Here is a 12291-nt window from a genome sequence, read left to right as displayed (position 1 = left end):
TTGAGTGGGCGGGACGTGGCCGGAACGGAAGTGCGCGGTTTTGCTGCCGGCGCGCAGTGGGACGGACGGCTGGGTTCGCGGGTAGCCCCAGGTGGTCCTTCCTCTGTTCTCCTTTCCCTCGGTGAGTCAAGTTCAGGCTGAGCCACCTTTAGCCGCAGCTGGTGAGAGGGGAACGAATGGTGGCAAGTATTGCATTTTTGCCAGGAGTATGTCCCTGGGAACGCTGTGGTCTCAGATCCGGGCTGATTTTCCTACTGGATTCTGAGTTTGCGGGTCGCAGTCTCCTACGTGGGCTTGCGCCCGGGTACCGTCCCGGGGTCTCGCGAGAAGCCCGGGGTCTCGCGGATCCTACTTCCCAGCTCCCGAGCCACGCGGCTGGTGGGCCCCGACTCTGGGAGCCCGAGGGCCGAGCCGCCCAGGCAGGACCCCCCAGTGGGAGAGGGAAGTCGCGTTCCTATTAGTTTCTGTGCTTCTGTTTTATTATTTTCGTTTTTCCGCTGCGGATCGGCGTAAGCTGAATTTTTGGTTAATGAAGATAAAAGCTTTCCTAATTGCATTTTAGAAGGCAAAAATCTTCCGAGGTTGGCAGTTAAAATATTTACCGTTTCACCAAAAGCTGTAATTTTTCAACCGTGTTTCTTGATCGCCACCTACCCAAAGCTGTCTGTTCTGCTTTGTATTTTTCCCAGGACGTGCTGATGAGGATGAGGGCTGCCTATGGCTTGTTAGAAATTAGGAATTAAAAGAAGAGATACTTACTGCCTTCAGAGATACCGGTTTATTGAAAGAGAAATTCTGTGTTGTGCATTTCCAGTAATGTTTACCTCCTTTTGTCATTAAATAGATACACGAAACTGTTCGGACAACTGGGAGCCAAAAGCGGAAAATCACCTTGATAAGCCTTACCCCCCAGCGGTACGTTAGCATTTTACTAATAGCCTTCCAGAGTTTGTCTGTGTTTGCACACGCATTCCTCTCCCACTAGGGGGGTCCTGCCTGGGCGGCTCCGCTCTCGGGGTCCCAGAGTCGGGCTCCATCAGCCGCGTGGCTCCGGAGCTGGGAAGTAGGATCTGCTCGACCCCGGGACGGTACCCGGGCGCAGGACCACCTAGGAGACTGCGACCCGCAAACTCAGAATCCAGTAGGAAAATCAGCCCACGTCTGAGACCACAGCGTTCCCAGCGACAAACTTCTGGCAAAAATGGAATACTTGCCACCATTCATTCACAGACTTTTTTTTTTTATTTCAAGTTTCTTTTTTTTTTTTTTTAAGATTTTATTTATTTATTCATGAGAGACACAGAGCGAGAGAGAGAGGCAGAGACATAGGCAGAGGGAGAAGCAGGCTCCATGCAGGGAGCTCGATGTGGGACTCGATCCTCCATCCAGGGACTCCAGAATCACACCCTGGGCTGAAGGCGGTGCTAAAACCCCGAGCCACCGGGGCTGCCCCCACAGACATTTTTTTAATGGAAAAGAGATCATACTTCTCATGATGCATTTTTTTCCTTCTTTTGCACCGGTACAAGAAAAGTTGTTGTACAGTAGGAGACAGTATGGTTATTTCAAGATCCAAGAGTTTTGTGCCTTATTAACAATAACCTTTACTTTTTATTAAATTAGAATTTTTGACTGTCACCTCTTTTTTTTTTTTTTAAGATTTTATTTATTTATTCATGAGAGAGAGGCAGAGACATAGACAGGGAGAAGCAGGCTTCTTGTGGGGAGCCTGATGCAGGACTCGATCCCAGGACCCTGGATCATGACCTGAGCCAAAGGCAGATGCTCAACCACTGAGCCACCCAGGCATGGCGAGTGTTACACCTTCTCAAGTCTGTAAATTAAACTAAATTCAATGAAAACTGATTGAGTGCTTAGTACATGACAGGTATATGCTTTAGGTATATGCTTGGGATACATCTGAATAGATGGGGCAAACCAAAAACAGAATTTAAAAATCATTGTTCTTGCAGAATGAACATGTTACTGGGGTGGAGACAGTAAACAAAAACCTAACAAACTGTTAAGTGCTATGGAAAGAAAATCAGGTGGTGTAAGAAGGAGTCTTGACAATTTTGGGGTGGGTCAAACTGTTAAGTAATGGAATAAGGATAGACCCTACTGAGAAAAGATTTGAGCCAAAAATTGAAAGAGGTAAGAGAAATTAACTTTGTGAATATCAAGAGCATTCCAGGAGAAAGAACTGCCAGTCCAAAGGAGTGCCTGGCAACTTCTAGGGCCTGGAAGGGGGACCAGTATGTGTATTAAGAGTGATTGGAGGTGAGGTCCTAGAAGTGGAGGCTGAGGACTGGCTGTCGCTCCAATGCATTAGAGCTTTTTGTTATTTTAATCAATAAACTTTTTTGCACCGGGGCTGCCCAGAATAATATAGATTTTATAGAAAAGTTGTGAAGATAGTACAGAGTTCCTATATATACCCCACACCTGATTTCCCCTTTTATTAACATCTTACATTAGTATGGTACATATGTTATAATTGATGAACCAGTATTGATACATTGTTAACTAACATACTTCATTTGAATTTCTTAGTATTTACTAAATGTCCTTTTACTCTTTCAGAATCCCATTTAGCCATCATGTCTCCTTAGGCTTCTCTTGACTATGGCAATTTCTCACTTTCCCTGTTTTTGGTGACCTTGACAGTTTAAAGACACTCAATTATTTGAAGAGATACTGGTCAGATATTTTCCACAATGTCCATCAAATGGAGTTTGATGTTTTTCTCTCAGCCTGGTGTTCGGGGTTATGGGAAAGAACACAGACACGAAGTGCCATTCTCATTCCATCATATCAAGGGCACGTGCTATCAACTTGACTTTTATCTCAGTTGATATAAACCATAATCATCTGGCTGACACAGTGTGAGGTTTCTCTAGTACACAGTTATTTTTTTCTCCTTTCTATGCTGTTCTCTGGGAGCAAGTTATTAAGCATAGCCCATACTTAAGAGATGAATGGTTTTAGGGACACCTAGGTGGCTCAGCGATTGAGCGTCTGCCTTTGGCCAAGGGCGTGATCCCAGAGTCCCCACATCGAGTCCCACATCGGGCTTCTTGCATAGAGCCTGCTTCTCCCTCTGCCTATGTCTCTGCCTTTCTCTCTCTCTCTCTCTCTCTCTCAGCTTCTCATGAATAAATAAAATCTTAAAAGAGAGAGAGAGAGATTAATGGTTTTGCTCCACCTCTTTGAAAGGGAAGTATCTGCCTAAGTTATTTGGAATTCTTGTGTAAGAGAGATTTGTTTCTTCTCTACCATTAATTTACTTCTTCATTTATTTATATGACTATGGAATCATGTATTTTATGGTTTGGACTATAAGCCAATACTTTATTACTTACTTTGTTGCTTATATTGGTCTAGCCTTAGCCATTAGGAGCTCTTTGACATGGTCCTATGTCCCTTTGACATTCTCCCATCATTTTGACTTTTGAGTAGTTCCTTTCAAGTGTTACAAGATGCTCCAAGTTCATCTTTGTATATTCCCTGCTGTAGCCCTACAATCAGCCATTTCTCCACAGAGGCCTGGTTTCTTTTATTAGAGAATACTAAGATCAGGTGTTGGGTGTGCTCATTGCTATTAGGACGCCATTGCTTTTTGCTCTTGTTAGTTAACAGAGCTAACCGATGTATACATGTGTGTCTGTGATTATTTTCTACATCCATCAGTCTCTCTATTTAGCTAACCATGAACTTGAACTCGAATCCTGTGCCATTGGGTCACATGGGTTATTCTTGCTTTCTCCTCTTGGCTTGTATGTTACTTCTCACTCCAGCAGTTGGAGGTTTTGAGAAGAGTTGACATGATCAGATTTAGGATTTTAATGAGATGATTGCTGTCACGGAAAAGATACTCTAGGGAAGTTGGAATGGAAGCCAGAAGGCCATGAGGAGGCTTTTGTTGAATTTAAGTGGTAAGAAAAAGACTAACAAAGTGAGAAGCCAAATGAGTTGTGTTAGTCTATTATGTTTAACTTGGAGGAAGAAATATGGTAAAGAAAATACTTTATCATTACCTATTTGATTGGAGGCCAGAGGATTAAATAAGTGTCTCTTCTAAGGAAGCCTTAATACAAAATGTATTTAAACAACCAGCCAAGCAATGGCTGATGATTTGACTAGATGTTGATTTGAACTAGAAGTTGTTAAATTGTATGGTAATGTTTGAAGTCTGAAGTCTGAATGAGAGTTGTGAAATTTTGATGTACTTCTGAATTCTGAGTTGAGCAGACCATAGATCTAATCCATTAATTAATTCAGGCATTCATAAACAAACACTGGTTGCCTACTATTCATCAGATACTATGCTAGATGCTGAGAGTAAAAAATGAACAAGACAAGATTCTGGCTTTCATGGCACTAAGGATTTAATAGTTAACTCTTCTAAAACTGATACATAGTTAATTTTGAGAGAGTGGTTCAGTTGCTGAAAATTTTTCTAAAGTCTGGCTCTTTTAATGAAATATCCTCCTTTGATTCCGACAACTTCATCACTTTGTCCATATCACAGAAAAGGCTTGAAGAGCTTGAGTGAGCCAGAATCTGGTGGATTCACTGAAATACAGCATTATATCCTATTTTGGTGCATTAGGATATTCTTATTATAGCTTTGTAATAATTTAATAATTTTATCATAGTATAAGTACCATTTATTGAGGGCTTCCTATGTGCTAAATACTGTCTTAGGTGTTTTCAGAATAACCCATTTGCAAGATAGATATTATTTTCATTCTTTTGGGAAAAAAACTGAAGCACACAAATTAAGTGACCTACCCAAAATAAACATGTAGTTCATAAACCTAATCTTTCTGTTTTCAATATACATCAGTATAGTAGGTTGTAGTTGTGCGGCTCAAAAAACATAATTTTTTTACATCCTAGAAGCAATGCATATTTGTTAAGAATAGTTTAAAAATACAAACATGCAAAAAAAGAAAGTTACAGCTTACTTTTTAAGACAAAGGTGTTATGATTTAGTGAAAATACGCTGGATTGGGAATTAGGAGAATTGGGTTCCAGACTATATTCCTTGGATGCCCTTAGGTAAATGATTGAATTTTCATTCTCCACATACATGAGATAAGATGGTTGTTAAATCTAGTTTGAGGGGTCTGGATTTCTTCAGTCCTTCTAGCCCTTTCATTTTTTGTGATTCTATAACAAAGCATTCTTTGTGCTCATTGTTGAAGAAAAAATTTTAAACAATAGTAACCTCCTTTGCCCATTTTTGTTGAGTCAACCTAGCTTCTAACTCATTTAGCAAAAATAAGTTGTGGTTAATATATGATTACTACCTATGGTTTTGCTGAACTCCAAATAAGACATTTATTATAACTTAATTCTTACCTTTATTGTATTAAAATAATAAGATTTTACTGTTAAACTATGTTTTATAATTAACTTGTTTAGTTTTTTAATAATACAGAAGTGGGCACCTGTCCATTTCCAAGACACATTTGACCCACAGATCTATTTCTGCTTGTCATAGCCCCTGAAGAGAAAGGTCAGCACAATCATGGCAGGGATTTTGCGCTCAATAGTTCGGAGGCCCCCAGGCCGACTCCAAGTAAGTGTTTCTTTTCAAATATTATCTTATTTTAAAAAAAAAAAAAAAAAAAAAAAAAAAAAAAAAAAATATTATCTTATTTTAATTCCTTAATAACTATTTTTTTCTCTTGTGATTAACAAAACAAACAGGCAAGTTAAACTGCATAAGTTCTTTTTTGTGTGTGTATTAAGTTTTTATTTAATGTTAAGAGCCAACTTTTATGATTTATCTGCTCTTTTATCACTAAAGATTTGAAATCACAAAAGATCTTTTCCCAGAGAACATGCTAGTAAAAATGGCCAGTGTTGATTCCCCTTAATTTTTTAAAGTTTTAAGGTTTTTTTGTCTTTAATTCTGAAAAAAGTATATTTTCAATTATAGAAAAATAAAACACTATGAAAGAGCAGAAAGAAGAAAAGCATTCTCCCAGAGACCATTAATGCTTGTGTTTTCATATATTTCCTTCTAGTCTTTCTTACACAAATTGCAGCAGCTCAGCCTAATCTGTTCAGAGGGGCAGAGTCTAGATACAGACCTCCTGCTGGCTATGGATGCTTTACATGCATTACCTTAACCTTAGATTAATTCTGTTAGTCAGTATTATTTCCTTTTTCTGTAGCAGACTGAGAGCAAGGGGACTGGAAGATTATAGAAAGGGTACAAGAGATAGGAACAAGGAGTGATGGCATTGTAGGGACTAGAAAGAAAACCAGAAACTCATTTCCTTTTACATTGTATTGTTGAAGGTGTTTTATTTTATTTTATTTTTTTTTTGTTGTTGTTGTTGTTGAAGGTGTTTTATTGCACAATGTGTAGAGCAGGGGTTGGCAAACAACATCTGCAGGTCCGATTTAGTCCACCACCTGTTTTCTTGTAAATCAAGTTTCATCGGAATGTAGCCACCCCCATCCTTGTTGTTCAGGGGCCCCTTTTGCCCTACCAAGGCAGAGTTGAAAGTCAGCAATGGAAACTGGACAGCCCAAAGCTGGAAATATTTCCCGTCTGGCCCTATACAGAAAAATATTCCAAACTCCTGTTCAATAAGTCTGTATTTCATTCATATGTGGAGTTTAAGAAACAAGACAGATGAACATAGGGGCAAAAAGAAAAAAGAGAGGGCAAACCAGAAAACAGACTCTATAGAGAACAAACTATGGGTTGCTGCCAGGGAAAAACATGGGCTGAATGGGTGATGGGGATTAAGGAGGGCACTTGTGATGAGCACCAACTGTTGTGTGTTAAGTGGTGAATTCACTAAATTCCACATCTGAAACTAATATTGCACTGTATGTAAAGAAACTGGAATTTAAATAAAAACATGGAAAAGTATGTATTTACATGCTTTTTGCTTTCTAATGTGACTTTTGTCACCTACAAATTGATGGGTATGGATTTCTGCATTAACCAGAGTTCTTAAAAAATTGTTTTATTTCATGCTTTAGACCGTGACAAAAGGTGTGGAGCCTCTTATTTGTACAGACTGGATTCGTCACAAATTTACAAAGTCAAGAATTCCGGATAAAGTAAGAAGGGTTTGGGGTGTTTTTTTTAGTATTACTATTTTTTTAAGCATGCGATGGTTTAAAAGGTACCTACTTTTGTAATACTGAAAACTTTTATGTTAAATTATTTCTGGATGTTGGCGGTAGAATTCATCTAAATAATGACTTTTAAAAAAAATGTGCCAATAATGACTTTTTTTAAAAAAATGTGCCACTGGCCTTTGTAGTAGTAGGTTTTTATCATCTTAGAATTTGTTTATTCCTGCTTGGGTTTTTTTGCCTTAATACTTTGAGTTTTTAATCACCATTGTCCTCAGAAAACAATGAGCCTTCTTCCTGCTCAGACACTGTCATTGTAGCTCTGTGTTCACTTTCTGTATTGACTATTGCAACTTGGGATCTTTGATTTTTCCTGCTAGATTTATGTGTACATATCATTCTTTCAGAAAACACTAGCTAAGCATTCTATTGATTTTTATTTTGTTTCATTTCTTTAAATGACTTTATTTCTTAGTTTCTTAGAGCAGCTTTTATTTCTTAGAAAAACTGAACAGAAAGTACAGAGAATTCCTGTGTACTTCTTCCCCCAACATATATAGTTTACCCTATAATTAATGTTTTAATTGTTAATATAATTAACATTCTAGTACATTTATTAGAATTTATGGACCAGTATTAACAGATTATTTTTTTAACAGATTATTATTAACCAAAGTACTTAGATTGTGTCAGAGTTTACTGTCAGTGCTATACATTTTATGCCTTTTGACAAATGCACAGTATCCTGTGTCATTAGGGTATCATACAAATGGTTTCACTGCCCTAAAAATCCTCTGTGCTTCACCTGTTCATCCCTCCCTCTCATCTCTCAACTCCTAGCAACTACTGATATTTTTAATGACTGTCTTTATAGTTTTGCGTTTCCCAGAATATCATATAGTTGGAATCCTATAGTATGTAGCTCTTCCACATTGGCTATGTTCACATAGCAGTATGCCATGTGATGTCTTAATGTCTTACCACCATGATTGATAGCTTTTTATGTATTTGTTAACTATATTTAATCAAAAGAATGATAAATCATGAGTTAACTAAAAAATGCTGGATAGAATTAAGGACAAACGTGAATTAGATCAAGTTATTTTCCATTAAAGTGACTGGAGACTCAGAAATCAAACAAGGTTATAGAAATAATGAAAACTATATTTTTATAACCTGAGTTTTATGCCTGTGCAGCTCCTTTCTTTTTACTACAAATAACATTTGGTTGTATGGATATACCATAGTTTGTTTAGCCATTCACCTACTGAAGGACATCTTAATTGCTTCCAATTTTTGGCAGTAGTGAATAAAACTGCTGTAAACATTTGCATGTGGGTTTTTGTGTGGGCATAAGTTTTTAACTCATTTGAGGTAAATACCTAAGAATGTAATTATGCAGTTGATGGAATATATGGAAAAGACAACATTTAGTTTTTAAAGTTTGGGTTTTTTTGTGTTTTTTCCCCCTAATTTTTTGTGCTGCAGCAAAATATATATAAAATGTACTTTCTTAACCATTGTAAGTATATGTTTCAGTGGTATTAAATATAGTCATATTGTCTTGCAGAGCCATCACCACCATCCATCTCCAGAATTCATCATCTTACAACACTGAAACGCTGTACTCATTAAATAATAGCTACCCACTCCCTCCTTCCCCCAGCCCCTGACAACCACCATTCTCCATTGATTTAACTTTTCTTTTTTTAAGATTTTATTTATTTACTTGAGAGAGAGTACAAGCTAGAGAGAGAACATGAGTCAGGGGAAGAGGCAGAGGGAGAAGCAAGTTCCCCACTGAGCAGGGAGCCAGACTCGGGACTCAATCCCAGGACTCCGGGATCATGTCCTGAGCCAAAGGCAGATGCTTAACCAACTGAGGCACCCAAGTGCCCCGATCTTTTTCTTAAAGATCAAATAATATTGATCTGTTGACTGTTACTTTGACTGTTTCGACACCCTTAATATGCTTGATCTCTTATCAGAAACCTCTTTGTTTTTCAGGTATGGCCTTTCAGCTGCTATCCTTCCCATAACTGTATTGTCTTAAATCTTTTCCTGTTTCTTAGTCTGTAAAGTTCTGGAATAAAAGCATAGATACAAATATTACCATTCCTTTAAAATGTGCAAAGCAGTGATTTTGATTGCCATCTGTACAAATGTGAAAACTCAAACTTCATGGAAATGACTCTTGAGATGTGTACCTCTAGTACTTGCCTGTATTCTGAATCTATTCCTATATTCTCAAATGATCCCTAGACCCAGTTCTTTGATAACTCAGGTATTTCAGGTTAAACCTATCTAAAATGAAACTTATCTTCTTACTTTATCTCTAAACAACCAAACAAAAAAGGATGCTTGGTCTATCTTAGTTATACCAATTAATGCTACCATCCTCTGCCTGATTTCCCAGACCAGAGACCCCTGAGTCCATCTCAGCCCCTCCTATTCCTTCATCTAGTACAAACCCATCTATAATTTTATTGCTCAGAGTCCCCAGATGAGTCCCTTTTCTGTTGGAGCTGCTGTAGTTCAGGCTCTTAAACCACGGCTACAAGTGCTTCCTAGTACCAGACTCCCACTCCCACTCCATTTTATCCTCTTCTGAGTATATTCTTTCTGAGTCTCTCAAAACTTTAGTCATGTTTTCTTCAAATCTGTAATGGCTTAAGTAGCTTCTGAAAATCTCTGCCAGGCTCAGCACAATTGAATAATTTAACCTCATCCCCTACATTCCTTTTCATGGTTTTTTCCTACTCCAGCTACACAGAATCACTTAGTTTTCCCAAATATTTGATGCTTTTTACACTGTTTCTTGATCACTGGTTCTTTGTATCTTCTTTTCTTTGGTGTGCCTGCCCCGTTCTCTGTCTGCCACCATTCTTCTCACCCTGCATCTCTTCAAAACCCCTAGAAAATACAAATGAACAAAAAGAACTGAAATGCACCCTTAATCTTACCTACCTGGAGACTGTCAACACCCTACCCTCCACATCCTAATTTGTTGTAGGTTTCTAAAGATGTGAATCATCTCATGTATAATGCTTCTCTAGTTGTTTTCTTCATTTAGCAATATAATGGGACCCTCTCAGTGGATAAGTTTCTACAATATTATTTTTATGATTAAATTATACCCTTTTTGACTAAAGTACCGTATTTTGTATGGGTTTCCTTGTTCTGATTCCCCAGAGGTATGACTATTGATCTAATGTCTTTGAGATGTTTATACATACATATGTGTGTGTGTATAACATGATTTCTTAGAATTGGTATTTATGTAATGTATCACATATACACACCCATGTATTTTGGTACAGATAAAACAAATACAAGATCCTACTACACATGGTTGTGTGGAATTTTTTTCTCCTCAAGAATGTATTATGACCATCCTTCAACATTAGTAGCTGCTAAAATAGAATACCCTTTTGTTCTAATGGCAGCATTGTATCCCGTGGGATACATCATAATTTATTAGTTGTATCATATTTTATTTGGATTTGTTATCATTAGTTTGTTCGTTTTATTTAGAATGTATGCATTGTAATTCTTTTAGTTATTCCATGAGGAACGTGGATGTGGCCTTTAGTTTTTTCAATATTACAAATAGTGTTACCATGTACATTCTTATTCAGTACATTTTATGTTCTTAGGGAAGTTTTTCTTGGGATAGCTAACTAGAACATTTTGATTCTTAGAGAATCAGTTCAAATGGCAGCTCTGTGGAGCTGCTTCTAATCCTTCATAGGCAGTCATTTGTCTGTACTCTTCAAGTACTCTGTACTTATTTTCTTATGATACTCATGTGTTATTTTCATTTTACGCTAATTTTTGTTCCCCTGCTTGAGTGGAGGGGAGGGATACAGCCACACCCAGCTTATATAGTGCTAATACATTGTCCTGGCATTTGAAGTCTTTAGTGTCCTCTGGTTGCTCCTGCTTCACTCTTAAATAAAACAATCTGTTGCCTATGTGATACTTTTTTCAGAGTACAGAATTTTTCAGAGTAAGAATTTTAGAGTTTGTCTAAGTAATCAGACTGGTATAAATGTTCAATTTGAGGATGAGGATCACAGAAAGATTTGAGATGAGATCATTATGTAGTTGTTTGGGTTTTTGTTTGGTTTGTTTTTTGGTTTGTTTTTTGTTTTTTGTTTTTTTTTTAAGAAAAAAGATGCAGAAACTGTGTAAGTTGAAAATTTACTGTTTATAATTTTTCTTTCTTAGGTATTTCAACCTTCACCTGCAGATCATGAAAAATATGGTGGGGATCCACAGCACCCTCATAAACTGCATATCGTTACCAGAATAAAAAGTACAAAGAGACGTCCATATTGGGAAAAAGATATAATAAAGATGCTTGGATTAGAAAAAGTATGCAACTATTTAAGTCCTCTTAAGTGTTGCCTAAATTTGCTTTAAACTTCATAATTTTTAAACTTAAAGGTATATTTTTATTATTTCTTTTGTTTAAATGTATTATTTAAGTGTAATTATTTGAAACTTTGATTTAGACAGAATAAACCTTCATCTTAACATTTTGCAGACAACATGGGATCATCTGCTTTGAAACTGATCCATTATATTTCTTCCTTTCTTTATAGGCACATACTCCTCAAGTTCACAAGAATATCCCTTCAGTGAATGCAAAACTGAAAGTGGTTAAGCATTTGATAAGGTTTGTTGTTCATTACTTAAGCTATTTTTAACAGTTTGTTGCCTAGTATGATTCTAAAAGCATATTCTTATGTCACAGGATCAAGCCCCTGAAGCTGCCACAGGGACTTCCAACAGAGGAAGACATGTCTAACACGTGCCTCAAGAGCACTGGGGAATTAATAGTGCGGTGGCATCTAAACCCTGTAGATCAGGAAGCTGTTAAGTCCTAATTGCAGAGCAATTTCATATTAAAAAATATGAATCATTTAAAGGTAGTGAGAAAGTGTTCTCATTAAAATATATTTTAAATAGTAGTCATTTTCACTGTCTAAACATGGTGTGATTCTTCCTTAAATAGCCTTGGAGGTTTCAGTGCTATTATTTGGTCTCTCTTTCTCTTTTTTCCCTCTGATAGTTTCATTGCAGAATGGGCAAGGATGGTGTTATTTGAACATCTGGGTTCAGATGTCACCTAGCAATAACTATTGACTTTTTAAAAATACTGTTTTCTCTTTTAAT

The 12291-nt window shown here is 37.3% G+C and overlaps 1 protein-coding gene across 2 annotated transcripts; it reads left to right on the top strand.

Annotated features, from left to right (window-relative positions):
* The first annotated feature begins 14 nt into the window (after nt 1-14).
* MRPL30 (mitochondrial ribosomal protein L30) lies at nt 15-12086 on the top strand. 2 transcript variants are annotated; one of them, XM_041754861.1, is made up of 7 exons: nt 15-121; nt 845-915; nt 5510-5587; nt 7012-7092; nt 11341-11487; nt 11718-11791; nt 11870-12086. In XM_041754861.1, the coding sequence occupies exons 3-7, from the start codon at nt 5537-5539 to the stop codon at nt 12000-12002; spliced, it is 486 nt and encodes a 161-aa protein (XP_041610795.1). In that variant the 5' UTR covers nt 15-121; nt 845-915; nt 5510-5536; the 3' UTR covers nt 12003-12086. The 2 variants fall into 2 exon arrangements, with proteins under 2 accessions (XP_041610795.1, XP_041610796.1); XM_041754862.1 differs by lacking the exon at nt 845-915 and having other exon boundaries at nt 18-121.
* Nucleotides 12087-12291: the final 205 nt, after the last annotated feature.

This window comes from Vulpes lagopus, chromosome 5 (assembly GCF_018345385.1).
Source record: "Vulpes lagopus strain Blue_001 chromosome 5, ASM1834538v1, whole genome shotgun sequence".
Lineage (NCBI taxonomy): Eukaryota > Metazoa > Chordata > Mammalia > Carnivora > Canidae > Vulpes > Vulpes lagopus.
The sequence above is the reverse complement of the archived record's forward strand: the minus strand, read 5'-3'. Positions and strand labels throughout refer to the sequence as shown.

What these genes read in the sequence shown, in the direction of transcription:
- MRPL30 (XM_041754861.1), top strand. Translation starts at nt 5,537, where the DNA reads ATGGCAGGGATTTTGCGCTCAATAGTTCGGAGGCCCCCAGGCCGACTC. An exon ending in GGCCCCCAGGCCGACTCCAA is followed by an intron (nt 5,588 to 7,011) that starts GTAAGTGTTTCT and finishes TTCATGCTTTAG; the next exon opens with ACCGTGACAAAAGGTGTGGA. An exon ending in AGATGCTTGGATTAGAAAAA is followed by an intron (nt 11,488 to 11,717) that starts GTATGCAACTAT and finishes CTTTCTTTATAG; the next exon opens with GCACATACTCCTCAAGTTCA.